Source organism: Monodelphis domestica, chromosome 4 (genome assembly GCF_027887165.1).
Source record: "Monodelphis domestica isolate mMonDom1 chromosome 4, mMonDom1.pri, whole genome shotgun sequence".
NCBI classification, from domain to species: Eukaryota; Metazoa; Chordata; class Mammalia; order Didelphimorphia; family Didelphidae; genus Monodelphis; species Monodelphis domestica.
The window spans coordinates 427,236,038-427,256,826 of NC_077230.1; the positions used below are offsets into that span (position 1 = coordinate 427,236,038).

General features: G+C 38.0%; 1 protein-coding gene across 1 annotated transcript in view; it reads right to left on the reverse strand.

The window, feature by feature from the left end:
- LOC103093201 (hemicentin-1-like) overlaps positions 1 to 20,789 on the reverse strand; it is a 286,577-nt gene that overhangs the window by 23,353 nt on the left and 242,435 nt on the right. Inside the window, exon 14 of the mRNA XM_056826227.1 lies at positions 20,501 to 20,752. Within this exon, the coding sequence (XP_056682205.1) occupies positions 20,501 to 20,752 (252 nt within the window). The remainder of the gene's footprint in view (positions 1 to 20,500; positions 20,753 to 20,789) is intronic.

Below are 20,789 nucleotides of genomic sequence, written 5' to 3' on the forward strand. Positions count from 1 at the left end.
CCCTGGATATCCTTGATCTTTTGTTCTTCCAAATGAACTTTGTTATGGTTTTTTCTAAATCAGTGAAGAAGTATTTTGGTAGTTCAATGGGTATGGCACGAAATAGATAAATAAGTTTGGGTAGGATGGTCATTTTTATTATATTGGCTCGTCCTATCCATGAGCAGTTAATGTTTTTCCATTTGTTCAAGTCTAGTTTTAGTTGTGTGGCGAGTGTTTTGTAGTTGTGTTCATATAGTTCCTGTGTTTGTCTTGGGAGGTAGATTCCTAGGTATTTTATTTTGTCTAAGGTGATTTTGAATGGGATTTCTCTTTCTAGTTCTTGCTGCTGAGCTGTGTTGGAGATATATAGAAAAGCCATACCACCCTGAACGCGCCCGATCTCGTCTGATCTCGACAATAGATATTTAAATGGATAAACACACCTAAGGAACTTTAAAGACTAGAGGCTATATTTTAAGGCATTTCAGACTCCAATGGTTTATAAAAATCTCTGTATTCTATTGCATTTTTTGTTTAAGGTTTAACTTTGTGATTTTAAGTTCATATGTTACTGGATTCAATATTTTTCTCTTACACTGAAAGTTGATTGAATTTATTTTTAATGTACTGAGTTTTTAAAATTCTGTTGTTTTTCCCCTACAGCTGTGCTGAAAAAATATTATTGAATAAGCCCATATGAAAAAAAAAAAAAAAAACAAAACAGCCTTTCTATTTTGACTCTGTAAATTACATAAATGGACTTCAGTACTGGTTATAATTGTATAACAACCTTTGGAAATTTTAATATTCTAAATATCTCAAATTATTTTAAGGGTTTTTTAAATATGATTTTTGTAATTTCTTTTTTTAACAATCTCTGGTCATTTTTGCCTGCCCCTACCACGAGGTAAGGTCCATTATAGTAGCTGAAGTGAAATTTATTTATAACCCCCAACCTTCCTGCATTTCTAAATATGTGAATGGAAGTTGGGCAGTTAATCTCAGGGCATTTGTACCCCTAAAAAGCCTCCAAAAAAGGAGCACCCCTTTATTTATACTCTTCATAAGCTCACTATTTTACTTTTTCCAGAATGATATATAGATTTCTTGATTATGTTCTTAACCCAAGATGAGTTTTACTTTGTTTAAAAATATATGTTTAAATACCAAGGTTGAAAGATTGCTACATTTGTAAAAATTGTGACAAATATCCATCAATTCATAGGCTTTTAAATGTCATACAACTTATGTGAAATGTGAAAGTGTGTTTGTTTGCTATTGTAATTAATTGGGCTATTGAGAATTTGGGGGATTTTGATAACTACATATTTGTACTACTGTATTTTTAAAAAAGAAAAATATACCTTGCTCAATTCATTTGCTTTCTACTCACAGTGATCATGGCCAGATACAAAGAGGAAATGGATCACATTTTTGGTGAGAAAGCCTTATATTTTATATTTTCTTAGCTGACACAAAGTGTCAATGATTATAAGCTAAATTTTTGAATTTTTTAAAGCTCTTTTATTATTATATTTTTCTTGCATGTGCAATATACTTTTTCAGTTTTTTTTTATTTTTTTCTCTTTTTTATATTTGAAGCACATGTCACCGGTATTAAGATTTTCTTTAACCTTTTGATTTTGCAGTACTACAAGTTAAAGATACATTTGCTAATGCATGCCCTTAAAAGCTAGAGACTATAAAAACGATGCCACTAATTATTTAAAAATTATGGGACATTGCTTAATGATTCTGTCTGATTCCAGGACAAGCTATATACACAAGAGCCATTGCACAGAGCCAAAGAAAAGCCAATTCAGGATGGATTGATGCACCTCTAGGCCAATACAAACATCTTGAACCTAGTGTGAAGACTCGAGGTTACTGTGTTTAACATTGTTAGACATAGGCTTTCCTTGTGTCCACACTCACTCTGAAAATACTCACAGACAAGTATCCCCAAACTTGGCTCCTACTTGGCTTCTATAATCTGGTCCCTTTCTTTTCTGCCTTTCATAGTGTGGTAACTTTCTGTAGTCCTGGCTATTGATTGGGTAAATGCATCATTGCTTAGATCATTTTGATTGGGCCCTGATTCAAGGACCTGTTATAGATTTATTTTTCTTTTCACTTGGAATTTTTACACATAAGACTTTGATGGTCTATATTTTCATCCAGTTTTTTCTTTTTTTTAATTTGGATTTTTCTGATATCTTTTTAATATCTCTTACCAATTGATTCATATACCTCATACCTCAGCCATGCATCCCTAAGTGATTCTGTATTTGTCAATCACCCACTTAATGGGGGTAATGTAAAAAAATATCATTATTTAAATTGCAAAGTTTAAATTCCTTTTGAGAAGAAGTTTAGGTAAAGAAGATGCTACCTCTCTGAATTCAGAACTGAACTGTTGGAGAAGCCACCATGAAGAAGCCTCCAGACCACAAGCTGCACAAAAATTGAACTTTGGGTGTGGTTGATTGAACATTTATTTGTATGTATTCTTTCATGCTAAAGGGGACTGCCCCCTAACTGGCTTTTTGTCAATGCGTTCAGCAATTATTGGTTTTATTTTTTATTTTTCTCTTATCCTCAAATTATTGTAATTTTTAAATTGATTATGTTTTCATGATCCTTTGGAAAAAAATATTTTTTTTTTCAAATGATCAAACGGAGGAATTGTAAAAAATAGACTTGAATACAGGACTACAATCCCCACAAGCCTTTGATCCACTTCCCCAAAATGCTTTGTAATCTCACAGAAATTTTCAGGTGGGCCAAGATAGAAAAGGGATTTAATCTGATTGCAAAGGCTTTTGTGTCTCTTTTAGACTTCCGTTTTGGGGCAGATGTGGCTCTTTCCATAATGTAGGTGAGGTCTTGTCTAGGCCTCTGGCCTAGGCACATGTTTTTTCTTACTTGTATATTCTTAAATTATCAACCTTTAATAAACCTCATAAAATATAATACTCCTTGCAGAGAGAAACTAATTTCTACCTGCCTCAGTCTCCCCTACCTTTTAACTGTTACAGTTTCTTACCTCTATGCTTTGTTGATGATATTGGTGGTGGCTGGAGAGGATGGACTAAGGACAGGCTATGGGGAGATTGTGCTCAGAAAGAAAAAATTTAACTCTGAAGAGGAAAGAAAAGGATTAACAGAGAGTGGAAATAGATCAGTTAGTAGCAGGTTACAAAAGGAAAAGCCTCAGCCTGGGAGTCAAGAGAGACCTGGTTCAAGTCTAGAGATTTTTAACCCACAATAACATCTCTCATGCCAATGACTGTGTTTTGCACCCCAGGAAGCTGTTCATACCCTTTACTGAAGATTCTGGAATTCCCTGCTTTGGGCTCTCCCTTTTCCTTAGGAGTTTCCTGCCCTGCAAGATGAGAATGAGAATGTTGAAGGTGGTCTTCAAGCTCAGATATGCTTTTTGGCTAGGAAGCTAAGCCAATGGGGACTAATTTTCCCTGAGCCTTCATGGCCCAAGTAGATCCCATTCTTTATCACTAGTTGGCAGGTAGGCCTTGCCATTGAGAGAGGTATGTGTCCAAGGTCTATCTCTGGGGCACATCCAGTAGGCTCACCAGGCTTACTTCTTGGGTCATCCTTGGTCAGCGGTCTTGGGTTTAATTTCCAAATTGGTAGGAATAAATTAGAAATATTTCAGCTTCCTTGACCTTTCTCCTTGTTATTTTGATAGAGTTTGCATTCAGTCCTTGGGTCCCTGTTGGGAACTTTATGGTGAGGAAGAGTGAGCCTCCGACTTGCATCCAGTAAAGCCAAGTGGGACTGACCAGGAAGGTGACAAATCTGAGGTCAAATAGCCACCTTTTGAAGTGCGGAGCGAATATGAAGGAACACTGAGTATGCTCCTGGGCAACAAGGCCATAATTGGACATTTTGGAAGGTGCCTTGGAAATCTCAATGGATCCAATGCCTGGCATGGCATAATGACTAATGTTGGATTTAGAGTGAGAAAGACCTGACTTCAAATCCTATCTCAGGATGTTACTGGCTCTGTGACTTACTAGCAAGTCCCTATCTGGGTTTCAAATTCTTCATTTGTAAAATGGGAATAATAATCTCTCCCTAATTGTGTTGTTGGATCAAATGAGAGCATCTATAAAAGTTCTTTATCAAACCTGAACATAGCCTGAACAAATGTTCAGAGGAGGGAAATACAGAATATGAGTCTGAATGCCAAAGGTAGACCCAGGCTGTCTGAGCATGCAATGCATGGCCAGAAGTATCTGAATGGCCTTCTGCCATTTTGTGAAGAGCTACAGTTTAATGCCAGACTAACAACATTGAAATATAATATGTAGCCAATAGGGAGTGATGAGCAGAGCACATATTTAATTGGAATACCAATTGAGGGCACTAGAGGTGCTTATTCCAAAGAAGACAAGACTTGAGGGGGAGAGGAAATGCTTCTCCAAAGACTGAGTTATAATGACCTTGGAAAGGTATGCTCAGTGGGTTATAGTGACCAGAGAAGGACTATTCTCTGATGTTGCCAGTTTCTTTTGTCCTACCTGCAACATTCAGGCTCCATTTTCTTCTCTTGTCTCTCTATCCCAGATCAACTGTTTTTAAACCCTTACATTCTGCATTAGAATCAATACTATGTATTGGTTCCAAGGCAGAAGTGTTAGGTAATGGGGGTTAAGTAACTAGCTCAGGATCACACAACTAGGAAATGTCTGAGGCCAGATTTGAACCCAGGAATTCCTGTCTCTAGACTTGTCTCTCAATCCACTGTGCTACCCAGCTGCCCCCAAAGATCAGCTCTTAAGAGGAGTAATGGCTTCTTTTTCAGAAGGGGCTGGGATTATGATTGGAATCCTGGTGACTCTGATTGGGAAATCTTCTATTTTTCTTTTTGTCAAAAAGGTGGGAGAGTAGGATAGGGTTGCCTTTGACTCTCCTTTCTCCTAGTCTGCCTCCCAAAATGTAGGAGAGAAATCAATATGATTCCTCAATTCCTTGACCTTTTCTAGGGCCCTGGTCTCTCTCCCTTCCCTAATCTTGCCTTTCACAGTATTTACTGCCCTGTATATCTCATTGCTCTTCTTTTCAGGGTTATTCATTGCTCCTCCTTTTCTTTTAAACATTTTTTTTCTCTAGGAAACAGTTTTTATTTGTCTGCTTTTAGAAGAAAAGGTGCTAGACCTAGACTTTTGAAGTCCCAAAATAAAAGAGATAAGATCTAGGAAGACAGAGAGGAAAAGAATGGGGAGGCAGCAAAGGGAACAGAGAGAGGGCAGGATGGAGATTAATTGAAAGAGAGATGGAGGAGAGCTGTCAGCAAGTTGTATCTCAAGGAAACAGCCCCAGCGGCTTTCCTTGACTCCACAGGTCAAACAGGATCCAGATTTAATGGACTTGACTATCTGCTCATTTCTGTTCCAAGAATTATTTGGAATGCCTTGGAGACTGAACTGAACAGGATTCCTGTACTGACTTAACAACAGTGCTAAGACCCTTAAACAGGCTCACATCCAACCTAATCCCATCATGGTTGAGGATGGACTCCAATATTTGCCCCAAATGTGATCAAGATGCAAATCAGGCTGGCTCAATCATCTCTGGCCTCAGATCTATTGCTATAGGGCTTCTTATGTCCTCTACGTAGTACTAGAAGGACAGGAAGGAATCTGGCTCATTACTCCAAGAAGTTTCAGAGAGTATCAATTGACATCTAGTGTGATCTAGGGCATCTTAGCCTCTCTAGGGCTGTCTGTGGATACAACTGACTTCAGTTTCCTGAAAAGATCAGGAAATGTCCAATTAAACACAAACATGGGAATACTTAAAATCAAAAGATAATTTAATAAAATCAAAAGTAAAGAAAACAGAATTAGATAAAACTAGGATCTGTTTTTTAAAATAAAAAACAATGAAATAGATAAATCATTGATTAATTTGATTAAAGAATGAAATCAGAATTACCAATAGCAAAAAGGAAAAAGATGAATGAGTTAGTTATGAAGTTGAAATTAAAGAAATTCTCCGCACTTATTGTGAGCAATTATGAGCCATCAAAATTGAAATGTAAGTGAAATAGATGAATTCTGACAAAATGATGAATTGCTCAGATTGATAGAATTAGAAATAGAATACTTAAATAACTCAATCTTAGAAAAAGACATTGAAGAAACCATAAACGAGTTCCCTATGAAAAAGTCCTCAGGATCAGATCCATCTACCAGTGAATTACAACACTGAAAAAAACAATGAATCTCAATGCTATATAAATGATCTTAAAAATATAGGCAATGAAGAGTAGTGAGGTGCTCAGTGGATAACAGGGCCTAGATTCCAAAAGACCACAGTTCAAATCTGAAAAACTGCTTGCTGCTTGTGGTCAGCTGACTGGCTCTCCTGGCTACCTCCTCTGTGAGCAGGCTGCTCTAAACCAGAGCCAGATCAGGTGCCTCTTCAGTCAGTTCCAAATGTGTGGAATAAATGTGAGTTCTCGCCCACTCAAATTAAAAACCTGGAGTCCCAAAGGGAGAGTAAAAGAGACAGAAGTTTCTTTCTTCTTTCTCATGAGAGAGGGCACCTGCCTAGGTGGGACAAATGCAATGCATGGGCACAAAGACAATCATTATAGAGGTTTCTAATGAGGGACCCCCTCTCCCTCAAGTGCCTACTCTTTTGATCCAGAGGAGGGCAAAGGAGACACAGGCTAGGTGTGAAGTCCACCCCAATCAGAAAATAGCAAGATATATAGCATGAGCTCCTTACTAAACCCTAATGGGGAGGGGTGAGGTAATGTGAAGGGAACCATGTCTTCAAAGTGACTGTCTTAGCTTCTACAGGTATGAAGACTGATCTACTGCCTTCCTTGTTTCTTGAGTTGTGTCAGGATGTCCTTAGTCTGGGAGTACAAGAGGCCTCTGTGAATCTTTTTTTTTAAACCCTTACCTTCCATCTTAGAGTCAATACTATGTATTGGCTCCAAGGCAGAAGAGTGGTAAGGGCTAGGCAATGGGGGTCAAGTGACTTGCCCAGGGTCACACAGCTGGGAAGTGTCTGAGGCCAGATTTGAACCTAGGACCTCCCGTCTCTAGGGCTGGCTCTCAATCCACTGAGCTACCCAGCTGCCCCTGGCCTCTGTGAATCTTAAAAACTACTCGGACTATACTTTAGAAGATTTGATTTAGCTATCCCCTTATTGTAACAATGGAAATACTTGGTCTAACGAGAATCAGGAATGTATTGAGAACTTTAAAATTTTTTCCACCCTACTCAGACAGTGCCTTAGGGGAAGACAAAGTTGTAGACTCCTGATTGAACAATGAAAGTCCCTAACTCATACCTTATAGTAAAGCTAGAACCTTAAGATAGATCTATTATTAGATCTAATACAAAAAGGTGTTAAGTACCTGTAAAGGTTAAATTAGTACCTAAAAAGGTCAAGTAACTTACAAAAGGCAAGCTTAACAAAGAGGTGTGAAGTACTCAGAAGATATAATCTAACCAAAGAAGGTGAGAACCAAAGAAGGTGAGAACTAAGAATGGGCAGTCCTGGACAAAAGCATCTACTGTGATTGGTAGAGATGAAAATTTAGGGGAGGTGACATGAGAGAAAATTTCTTTAAAAGGAAGGGTTAAAAAGTCAGAAGGCAATTGAGTTCAGAGTTCAGGTGAACTGAGTTAGATACTGAACTCAGTTCAGGAGATTCAGTGGAAGACTGGAGCTTTCTTGGACTTGGTCTTGTGGTGAGTGATAAGACTGACTCTCTCCCTTAGCCTCAGGTAGGTCACTTTGACCAAAGTTTTATCTACTGCTTGTCTCAGGCTGAGCCAGAGCATTTTAAATTAATTCTCTCTCTCTCTCTCTCTCTCTCTCTCTCTCTCTCTCTCTCTCTCTCTCTCTCTCTCTCTCTCTCTCTCTCTCCCCTTCCCTTAATTCCTTCTCTCTTTATTAATTAAAATCTTCATAAATCCCAGCTGACTTGGACATTTTCATATTTGGGGATTTCCCATGGCAACCACTTACTTAGATTTTAAGTCAAAACACTAAAACTATTCTTACAGTTTTGGCGTTTACACCTCTAATCTCCCAGACTCACCAGGCCTGCCTTCTAAATCTAAGAAAAAGATCAAGAAGACCTTGAAACTAAAGCAGACTTGCTTACACATTCCATTCTTAATTGGGGGTATAGGTTGGATGCTTAACCTAGAGAAGAACACACTTAATTTTATTTCCCTCACATGGGAATAGTCTGACTTTCTGTCCATTCTACCATTTTGTGGCCATCATAACATCCCTTTCCCAAGCCTCTTTGGTTGCCAGACTTAGACTACAATCCTGACAAGAGGCAGATCTACTGGACTCCAGGAGTAACCACGCCATGGTTGGGATGGACTCACAATGCTCCTACAGCATCTTCTAGCAGGGAAGACAAGAGAAGAGAGGACTCACCAATTACCTCAAAGACCATTCAGAGGTTCAGATATAAGATATTTTGCAGAAAAATCAAAAAGTTGCTTTTGTATTCCAAAAAAGAAGTTCAATTTTGACAGTCGCATACACAATGAAGTAATATAAATACTAGATATGCACCAAATGGTATGCCATTTAAATTCAACTTTCTCAGATTCATTGGCTTATAATCATATAAAAGAGCTTTTAATAATTATTTTTATATCTCTTCATTGGTGATCACTTCATTCTAATCATTTGTGATACTGGTAGTTCAGTTTTCTTCTTTCTTTCCTTAAAAAATTAACAACCAATAATTTAGCCATTTTATTGGTCTTCTCAAAAATAGCACTTTTTCTTAGTTGTTAGTTCAATGATTTTCTTACTTTCAGCTTTATTAATCTCTCCTTTGACTTTTAGTATTTCCAATTTGGTACTTATTTGGTTTTAAAATTTTGTTCTTTTAAAATTCTTTTTAGTTGCATGCCTCATTCATAGATCTCCATTTTTCTTTATTTCACTTATGTAATTATTTAGAGAGGTAAAATTTCCCCTAACTACAGTTGGAGCCACATATCATAAATTTTGGTGTCTTACCTCCTTTCAGGTCATTATCTTTTTATTTTTAAAAGTTTTTAAACCCTTTTATTCCACCTTAGAATCAATAATATGTATTGGTTCCATGGCAGAAGATCAGTAAGGGCTAAGCAATTGGGATTAAGTGACTTGCCCAGGGTCACACAGTTAAGAAGTGTCTGAAGCCAAATTTGAACTTAAGACCTACTCTCTAGGCCTGACTCTCAATCCACTGAGGAACCCAACTGCCCCTTGATCATTCTCTTTAATGAAATTATTTATTTTTCTTTGTCCTACTCATTCTTTAGGATTAAATTTTTAAGTTTCCAAATAATTTTTAAATCTTTATTTCTGCAGCCTTTAATTTAATGTAATTCTTATTATATATGTATTTAATAGTTCCCTTTTTATGCATTTGTTTGTGAGGCTTGTATGTCCTAACACATGGCCACATTTTGTGTAGGTGTTATTTGTTTTTGAGAGAAAATATATTTATTTCTATTCCTTGAGTCTTCTCCAGAAATCTATCATATCAAACTTTTTTGAAATTCTATTCACTTCCTTAACGTCTTTTTTGTTAGATGTATCTAATTCTGAGAGGGGAAAGTTGAGGTCCCCCACTAGTATAGTTTTCCTTCTTCCAGTAATGCATGTAACTTCTCCATTAGGCATTTGGGTGCTATGCCATTTGGTACATATAGGTTTGGCACCAATATTGTTTCATTGTCTAAGATTCCTTTTATGAAGATGTAATTTTCTTCCTTTATTTTTTAATAAAATCCATTGTCTTTTGTCTTAGACTCAATACTGCATTGTGGTTCTAAGGCAGAAGAACTGGAAGGGCTAAGCAATGGAGATTAAGTGATTTGCTCAGGGTCACACAGTTTAGAAGTGTCTCAGCACTTATTTGAACCTTGTACCTCTTGTCTCCAAGTCTCACTCTCAATTCATAGAGCCTCCTAGCTGTCTCTTTTCTATCTTTTTAAAATTAAGTCTATTTTTACTTTTCCTTAGCTTGAGGTCATGATTGGTACCCTCACTCTTTTTTCTTCACCTGAAGCACAATAGATTTTTTCACCAGCCTTTTACCTTTGCTCTGTGTCTTTCTCCTTGCTTTAAGTGTATTGCTTATAAAAATCAGATTATTGGATTCTAGTTTTCAATTTCACTGTGCTACTCACTTCTGTTTTATGGATAGATAAGTTCATCCCATTCCATTCACAGTTATGATGTCTAATTATGTGTGTTCCTCCATCTCATTTCCACCATTTATCCTCTTTCTTTACAAGCTTTCCCTGCCCACAAATGTTTTGCTTCTGACCACCACCTTCCCCAATTCACCCTCTTGTCTCTCAAGTCCCTCTGCCCCTGCCCCAAAAGTCAATTAAGTGTAGATATACTTCCTCTTTGAGCCAATTCTAATGAGTGTAAGGTGTGAGCATTGCCCACCATGCCTCTATATTAATTTTCATTATATTAATGCTTTCCCGACTCCACATGTAAAGTTATTAATCTTGATCTTTCATTCCCTCTTTTCCCCATGCAGTACTCTTTATCATCCCTTATTTTTTTATATCATCCAATTCTATTTGAACTAGTATTGTGCTCTCTGTGTATACTTCTTCCAACTGTCCCAATTGTGATAAAATTCTTAAGATTTACAAGTATCAGGGGCAGATAGAGGGCTCAGTGGGTAGAGTGTCACATTTAGAGTCAGGAGGACTTGGGTTTAAATTTGGCTTCAGATACTTGGTAACTGGGTGACCCTGGGTAAGTCACTTAACCCCATATGGCCTCACACTGATTTCTCTTCTTATTTGGAACAGATACTTTGTACCAAAACTAAAGTAGAAGGTAAAAGGCTTTTTTTAAAGAGTTATACATATTTTCCTATGTAGAACTATAATCTCTTTCATCTTATTGAATCCCTTAAGTTTTCTGTTACATATTTACCATTTTTATGCTTCTCTCAAGTCTTGTATTTGAACATAAAATTTTCTATTAATCTCTGGTTTTTTTCATCACGAATGCTTGATAAGTCTTCTACTCTTTCAATGTCTTTCAATGCATTTTCCCCCTGAAGTATTATGTTCAGTTTTACTGTCTAGTTAATTCTGCATTACAATCCTAGCTCCTGTGCCTTCTGGGATATCATATTCCAAGTCCTCCTTAGTTCTTTTGTAATCCTGACTGTGGATTACAGGATATTTAAATTTTTATTTCAGGCCACTTGTAATATTTTCTCCTTGGCCTGGAAATTCTCAAATTTGGTTCTAATACACCTGGGCATTATTATTTTGGGATACCTATCAAGAGATGATCAGTGGATTCTTTCAGGTTCTATTTTCCTTCTCACATGAGATTATGAGGCAGTTTTCCTTAATACTTTTTTTGGAATATGGTACTTAGACTTTTTTTTTTGATTGTGACTTTCAGATAGTCCAATGACTCTTAGATCATTTCTCCTGTATCTATTTTCTAGATCAATTGTTTTTCCAAAGAGAGTTTTCACATTTTCTTCTATTTTTCATTCTTTTAATTTTGTTTGATTGTAACTGATGGCTTGGGGAGTCATTATTTTCTCTTTGCCCAATTCTAGTTTTTAGAAAATTGTTTTCTTTGTTGAGCTTTTGTACCTTCTTTTCCATTTAGTCAATTCTATTTTTTTGGTACTTTTTTTCTTCATTGGATTTGTGGGCTTCACTTTCCATATGACCCATCTTAGATTTTAGAGAATTGTTTCCTTAGTTATTTGTTGTATATTTTTACCCAACTATTGAATCTTTTTTATGATTCTTGTGCATCACTCATTTCTTATCCAAATTTTTTCTTACTTCTCTGATTTAGAGAAAAAACAATTTTACTTTTTCTTACAATAAAAACTCTTAAGTAGAAAGGGCAAGGACAGGGTAAACAAGGTTAAATAACTTGCACAGAATCACATAGCTAGGAAATATCTGAGGCCAGATTTGAACTGAGGTCATGCTGACTACATGTCTGGCTATGTAAACACTGTGCCACCTAGCTGTCCCTTATTTGATTTAAAAAAAAAAAAACCTTTGTGAGAGCCTCTAAGAGTTCTTTTTGGGTCTCACAACATCCTACATTTTTTATGCTTTTCACATATATCCATTTTAGAATTATTATCTTCTGATTTTGTTTTGATCTTTCCTTTCACAAAAGTAACTTTCTTTGGTTCTGTTTTTTGTCTTTTGTTAATTTTTTCCAGATTATTTTTTGACCTTTGTCTATATGTTAATATTCCTAGAGTGGAGGGATCTCTTCACCAAGCTTTTTATATTGGGTCCTGCTAAGTGCCTGGGGTATCCTAGATGCTTTGGGTCTAACACCTGATGCTTCTGGCATCAGCATGAGGATCAGCAATTAAGGTGGGTCACAATGTGGCATAGAGTCAACCTTGAGCCTTCCTAGTAAAGGGGGAAGAGACAGAAGAATATTGCCACAATGGCATAACTTATCAAAGTAAATGAGCTGGGAGAAACTTTTAAACCCAGGTGGGGATCTCTTAGGGTTCCTAATACTTCAGCTCTATGGGGAGCCACTACTGTGTGATAGGATAACGCCTAAACCAGCCAATGAAGAAACAGGTCTATTCAACCTGATCTTGCCTTAAAGGAACTCTCTCTCTCTCTCTCTCTCTCTCTGTCTCTCTCTCTCCATCTATCCTTCTTTCTCCCTCTCTCTCATCTTTCCCTCCCTTTTTCTCTTTGTCTTTCTCTCTCTCTCTGTCTCTCTATCTCCATCTATCCTTCTTTTCCCCCTCTCTCATTTTTCTTTCCCTCCCTTTTTCTCTTTGTCTCTCTCTCTCTCTCTCTCTCTCTCTCTCTCTCTCTCTCTCTCTCTCTCTCTCTCTATCTATCTCTCTGTCTAACTTTATTAATAAACACATAACTCTGAGCAGAGCTCCCTTTTTATTTGCTACGTTACCATATATGCATGGTGGTAGCCTGGCTGACTTGCTTTGGGGAGGCTTATACTTTGTTTGTTTGTTTTTTTGTGGATGCTGTCTATGCTGGATTGAGCTGGATTCTGTTCCACCTGTTTTTAGTTTTGTAGCGAGGGAAGTTACAAAGTGCACAAAAGATGCAAAGAAATGATTGACAGACCCCAAGACTCAGAATTCTCCATGAGCTGGCTGGGTCAGAGTTCCAAGCTGTTGAAGAGTAAACTGTCTGTAGCTGAAGGTCAAGCTTGAAGGGTATATATCTGAACTCTCCTGGACTCTCCTGGACATCTTGCAAGGTACCTGCCTTGAATACCATCAAACAAGGTTGAAAGGAAGATTTCCCATACATTTCTGGTGGACAGAGCATTTTAGAGGAGCCTTTCTCTCTATTCCCTGGAATGTCTGAGGACCCAAAAGCTATATTCCTGCTACCCAACCTGCCAAGGACTCTGTGGTGAGATTCTGAGTTCTCTATTGGACTACCCTTAGAAAACCTAGGGCTTTAGTTTAGTGTAGTTAGATAGTGCTTTTAATAACTGGAATAAGAATCAGATGCAACCCTTTCCCTTTTCCCTTTTACCTTCATCCGTTCTTTGTTAATAAGTTCATTTTATATAATTGTGCTTTCTCCCTGTGTATATAACCTTCCTTCTACCCTTCCAAAATTTACCTATAACAGTTTGGCCAGACATCCTTCTTCTTGTCTCCCACCCCACCCCACTTTCAGGTGCCTCCTGCACTTAGCTATTTTCCCTTTTTACTTTGTCTTAACTCACTTTTTGATTAAGGGGGAGAAGCCAACCAATTGTCCCATTTATCACTCTTCTATATGTGAAGCCAAGGTCTATCATACCATCAAAATCCGAATAAATATTACATGACAAGAAAAAGCCATTAGCTGAACCTCTCACCCAGTTAAGAGGAAGAATTAATGCATAGGACAAAAAAACATACATGAAGCTGAAAATCCCATTTGCCAAACTTGGAAACTAATCCATTAAATGGTGATAACCAAGTAGACAAGAAAAGGTAATTTTCAAGGGACCTCAGGGTCTAGTACCTGTATTTCTGATATAACCTTTCAAACAGTTGAGATAAAATCAAGATGAGGCACAAAATGCATTTAGTTTGTTGTGAGAATCAGAAAGACCAATCAGATTCTTTGTTGTAAACAGATTCTACTTTGTACTGTCACATGTACTCTCTTACATTTTTTTTTTCTGTTAGCCAGTCATGGGAAACTAGATTACATCAATCATCTATTGTTTCACATATATTGGTAGATATAATTCATCAGAATTCTTTTTAGTTTTTGTTTTTAAACTCTTAACATTCTGTCTAAGGATTGGTTCCAAGGCAGAAGAGTAAGTAGTAAGGCTAGGAAATGGGGGTTAAGTAACTTGCCCAGGGTTGCATAGCGGGAAAGTGTCTAGGTCCGGATTTGAATCTAGGGCCTTCTATCTCCAGACCTGACTCTCAATTTACTGAGAAACCTAACTAAATCCCCTCTTTCCCCACTCCATTCTTTTCATTTTTTTAAATAGAGGACCCTGAGGACTTCCTTCTCCATCTCCAAACTTTGAAAATCCCTAAAATTTCCTCCAATTATGAATTACATTACCCAATTTTGTATCCTGATTATATATTTTTGGGGTTATACGTTAGGTTTTTTTATGCTTTTTTTTAGTATGAGTTTGAGTCTTTGGACTAAATGGGGAGTCCATTGACCATTGCTTTACAACTGCCTGGCCAGTGCTAATGTATTATAAGAAATGATGAACATGATGCTTTTAGAAATCCCTGGAAAGACTCTCAAGAACTGATGGAAAGTGAGGTGAGTGGAACCAGGAGAACATTGCATACAGTAAGAGCAACATTGTATGAACATCAACTGTAAATGACTTAGATATTCTTTTTTTTACTGTACAACTATCCACTTGTTTTGATATTATGTTATTATGTTAATATGTTATTTTATATGAAATTATGCTACAATTAAAATAATTTCAAGAGTATCAGAATTTATGTTTACAATAAATTTAATATAAAGTAAATTTAAATTATAAGGTATAGGGTCCTCAGTTTTTGTAGGTGCCTTTACTGGATGGGTAGAGGCATTCTCTAGCAGAACACAAAACGGGAATATGTAACAAGCCCTTCTTAGTGAGGTAATTCCTAGGGTTGACCTAGATCATACTATTAAAGTGATAATGATCCCACCTTCACCTCACAGATTATTCCTATGATTGCTAATACTTTGGGCATAACCTACTATCTTCATTGCTCCTGGCATCCTCAGTACTCAGGAAAGATAAAAGTAGAACCAGACCCTGAAAGAAACTGCTACCAAACTCTTTGAGGAAGCAAAGATTTAATGGGTCCATGCACTCTGCATTGGGCCCACTTCAATTAGAATAGGCCCTCGAGATCATTTGGGGCTGAGTCCCCTTGAAGTCCTTCATGGCAGACCTTTCCTCACCACTGACTTCCTCTTGGACCCTGAAACATAGACTCTTACACAGTTCTCTTAATACTTTAGGCCTATTCATCAAGACTTTCTCTAAGTCTTTACTGGGGGTAGGCAGGAAACCCAACACCCAGCACAGCCAGGGGACCTCATGTATCTGAAAACCTGGAAAACTAAGCCTGAACCCACTAGCACCTCTATGGGAGAGTCCCCATGGAGTTATTCTGTCCACATCCACAGCCATAAAACTGAAGGGGCAGAATATGAGGCCTCATGTCTCTCCCAGGCAAGTCTTTGTTTCCTCCCCCCATCCCCATCCCACCCTGCTTGGACAGGAAAAAAGAGGATGCAGATTGCAGAGCAAGATCTCAAGTAAGTGCACAAGAGTCCAACGAATCTAAAATGAATTCTATTAAAAATAGTAATGTTGATTATCATGAGTTTTACTTAGCTATTTAGTCTCCTTAGGAGCAGGGGTCTAGGTCAGAGAAAGGGTTTTTCCCTTTTCTGTTGTCTCCTTTGAGAGACCCAAGGAAGTAGATCTCAACCCCATTACGTTCAGAGGTCTAGATAAAGAGAGACAGTTGGTAAGTTCTGGGTCCAGTCTCTGACTTCCTCAGGGGTCCTGCCTCTCTCTGACTTGCTTGGGAGCAGTTGGCTGGATCTTTGACTGACAGACAGCCAAAGAAGCTTTTAGAGACTTTAGATACTGTTTATTTTAGAGTGGAGAAATACAGACAATTTAGAATGATTCTGATTTACAGAGAGCTTTTCCCTTGAGAACCACAGGGGAGGCTAAAGAGCAGTTAAAGAGCAGTTTGGAGCAACTATCAGAAGCCTTTTCTTCTCTGACTGAGGGAGGCTGAGGGGCTCCATTCAGCATCTCTACACAGAGAAACTGACCTTTTGAGTTTCATAAATTGCTCTAAGAAAATTTATGAATGAGAATAGGCTAGAAAGTTAGAGGTTAAATCTTTAGTCAGTGAGAGTAGATTAAGTCAGGCCTGTTTGAAGGCAAGAAGAAAACTCTGTAAGGAGTTAGTTTTTGGGGGGGTTATTTAGATTTTTGAGTATAAGGATTAATAGAGGGACCTTTCATTGTATAATGATCAATTAGAAATTCTCAGACTAGCTTAAATAGGCAGATTAAAACAGACAGACTAGACCATATGGGAAATATTACAACAAGACAATGGAAATCAAGAAAAATATTCTTCCAGATTCACCCCTGCATAAACTTTTTAATTCCTGGGGTGTTCTTAATCTTCCTAAGGAGAATTAGATGACCAAAAAAAGAAAGCTAAAAAACTTTGCAAAGCCTAAGATGGACAAATTCCTTTACCTGGCCAAAATACAGATCTTTTGACTTCAAGATCTTAAAAGATTTGAAGTTAGTCATTAAAAACAAAGATTACAAAGATTATAAATACTGGCTCTTGTGGGCATATCATCTTGATAAATTAACCATCCCCTCCAGTGAGGAAACTATTCTTTATTTGGAACTAGAGCATTCTGGCTTAACTCCTTCAATTCCTCCTCCTGAACCCTTGATTAGATCTAGCAAGAAAAACACCCTATCATCCCACCTAGACTGTGAGGAAGTCTCTCCTCATTTTAACCCAAAACAGGACTTGAACCCTACAGCTCCTCTCCCAGTCAGACTTTGCTCATTCCCCACTCCTCCCATCTCCTTTCCTCCCAATTTTCCTCACTACCCTCACTTACCATATAACTCTCAATCCCACTGCCCATATACTCAAGAATTTACTTCTTCTTCTCACTACCCAATCCACAACCGTCTTCTCTATCCCTACCTTAACCATCTCTATCCTTGGTCTCTTGGCCATCCTTTTCCCTGCCCTCCTTACTGTGACTCCTTTTCTTGACCTCACCTGTCCTCTGACTATATCTCATCCTCTCCTCCCCTCCCCACCCCACCACACCCCCAATCTTTTAACCCTACCTCCCCACCCCCTGACCAGCCCCTCCCTCTCCATTCAACCACATACCCCTTCTCCTATATGACTTAATAATGACTTTTTAAGAATTTCTCCTCACACACAAGGGTTTTGTTTCCCATCACCTTTTGCCTCTATGATTCTAGTTCAGCCCTCTGAGGCCAAACAGAAGAGTTCTAATTCCTCTTCCACATAAGAGTCCAGAAAATTGCTATCAGGACTCTCCCCAAAACTTTGCATTCCTTTGATTAATATGCAGAACTCCCTCAATTGATCTTCAGTGACTCCAGACTCACCAATCTGAACACTCTCCAGTTCACTAATGCCCCTTGTAAATTATGTCATGTAGAACCAAATACAATAATTCAAGTGTCATCTGATAGTACAGAAGGATGGCTATCTCTTTAATCTAAGAAGTGGACATGCTTCTCTTAAGACTGCATTAGTGGATGGGGTAGCTCTGAAGTTCAGTGGACTGAGAACCAGGCCTAGATATAGGAGATTCTGGGTTCAAATCTGGCCTCAGACACTTCCTAGCTATATTATCCTGGCAATTCACTTAAATCTCATTGCATAGTATTAATTCTAAGGCTGATAGGTAAGGGATAAAAAAAAAATAGTTTGCATTATGTTTTTTTCAATTGCCCTGGGGGAGGGGAAAGGACTGAACTACGACTCCCCTGTTACCTTACCAACTGATATTAAGTTTGTGGTTCTCTCAGACATCCCCAAGATCTCTTTATGTAATCTAACATGGCATTAAAAGTCAATCTCCATTTTATCCTTTTTTAAATCAATGATCCCTCATTACTTCAACTGTTTTTCTATGGCATGGGTACCAGTCACTGCCCCATCAAAGCCATTGCTTTTTTGGGGCTTTGGACTTTTTTGTACTTAAGGATAGGATCTGATATCATTCCACAATAACATTTGTCTTATTACATTCCATCTACTTTGCCAGCTTCCTGAGCTACTTCTGCATCCTATCTGATTCTAATATCCCTATCCTCCATTTTTTTAACTGAGTAGAACCAAGAGCATAATTTATACAATAATGACAATATTCTGAAGGCAAACAACTCTGAAAGACTTGGGACCTCGGATCAATGCAGTGGACAACCAGGATTGCAGAAGACCCATGATGAAATAAATTACTTCCTACACTAAAAACTACACATTTCCTATGAAATCAGCTGTCTCACTTCAGAAATGGGAAGGACTCAGGGTGTATGTTGCAACAGATAATTTTTGAGCATGGCAATTAGATTTCTTTATTTGTCCATGTCACATTTCAGGTATATTCTAATCTTGAAAGTATTATTAATGTATTAATATCATAACCTATGTGCTCATGTACCAGATTCATTGGCATGTTAGTTCTTGATAATTATATTTAATTGGTCCTTTATTAATTGTGACCACTCTCCAAATCTATAGTCCAAAGGTCAGAAGAATTCCTGGGTAGGCTGCCACAAGGTCCTAGTTCCCAACTTGTCAGACAAGATTGCATACCAGGCCACATGCTTAATTAAACTCCTCCTCTTCGATCTTGTGGTTGTCAATTGAGTCAATGTGAAGTCTTATGCCATGTCACATGATCATTAGCTATCTCCCATTCCTCATTCCTTGATCCTCCAATAAAAGATTGCGGACATATGTAGCTCACTCTCTCTCTCTACCACCATCAGGGGATCACACCAGAGGAGGCTGGATACCATGCTCTTTAAGCCTTGTCTCTGAGTTTTTCTTCCTTTATTATATTCCCTCTTTCTCTATATCCCTTTCACCCATTTTCTCCTTCTCAGGTGTCCACCCAAGAACATATTATTTTGTGGCTACAGGCAGGCACAGTCCATACTTCTCCCCAAAATTTTATTTTTCATTAGTCAGATGGGGGACAAGGGGGACAGAAAATAGATTTTGGTTAATTGGAAAAAATTAAACTAAGAAAAAGTTACTTTAGAACACAGTTTGACAAATACATAGCCTGCAACATTCCCAGGTGATGCCTAAACCAGGTGAAAAGGTAATTGGGAAATAGTTAACATAAGAAAATATAATAACACAAATAATTTAAATGCTAAATTAAAATGTGGAATTTAGGGATCTTTATGTACAGATTTAGGCCAACAAAAAATCATCCCTCCTCTAAAGTGTCTGACTTTCCCAAGGTCACTTATGCATTTCACAATTCTAACTCTTCCCCCCTGCTCTCCATTCAAAACATCCCCAGAATCAGGGACAGGAAGTTGGGATGTCCCTGAGGTTTGTAACAATAAAGCTCCATTAAATAAAAATAAAATAAGGACAGAGATGATCTCTCTATGGTCCTGCTACACACGAGTGTGATTAGGGAAGTGGAAAGTCTGTCATCTCTACCTAGGAGAGACAGACTAGTCAATTAATTAGGAAGCAGGGATTATACTGTAGACCCAACAACTGGATGCTAAAGCCAATAGATCAGAACCAGGTTAAATAAGACATGCTTCCATGCGGCATTTTATGCCACAAAGAGGAAAAATATAGGTGCAATGGTGAATCGCTGTGTATAAAAGGAGACAAAGTTTAAATTTTCCTTTCCAACTCCAGAATTTATCTGCTAAAGGAGATCAAGTCCAGCCCCATTGCATAACCATAGCTTATACTCCAACCAGGACTAGAAATACTCTTTGGGTCCACAACACAAAGGGAAATGGACTGGAGGAAAAAGTATGGGTCAGTCATTGAAGCTGCAGTGCTAGAATTTTGGGAGACAAAGAAAATTGTATGTCACCAGGATGAAGACAACTCACGTGCTTTTTGTACCTACCATGTGAAAAGGACCTTCTCCTCATAGCATCATATTATATACAGAGCAAAAATCATCCATTTTTCCAGATGAAGAAACTGAGGCTGAGAAAGGAGTAGACACACTAACTACACAGATAGTAGACAGGAAAGCAAGGATTCTACCCAAGTTTTAAGATTTTGAGCTCAGGGCTCCTTCTACTACAACACATTATGCCATGGGACCAGGAGGGCATAATGTCACTAATCTTCTCTGTTTCACTCATGACAGGGAAGGAGAAAGCCCAACACAAAGTTGGGAGCCCAATCCAGCTACTCACCATAGATTATAACATTCTTGGTTGCGGTGCGCGTCAAGCCAGTGAATGAGTTGGCCGCACTACAGGTATAAGTTCCAGCAAGACTCAGGGATGCAATAAAAGAAAATGTGGCTGAGTTGCTGACAGGTTGTCCATTCTGTAACCAAGTGAATTGGACTGGTGGGTTTGATGTAGCAGAACAGCTCAAGGTAATATTTGCCCCAATAGGGTACTCGTCAACTGTATGGACAATCGTGGCGGTATCTGGGCCATCTGGAGGAAAGAGAAGGATTCCATACTGAGATTGTGG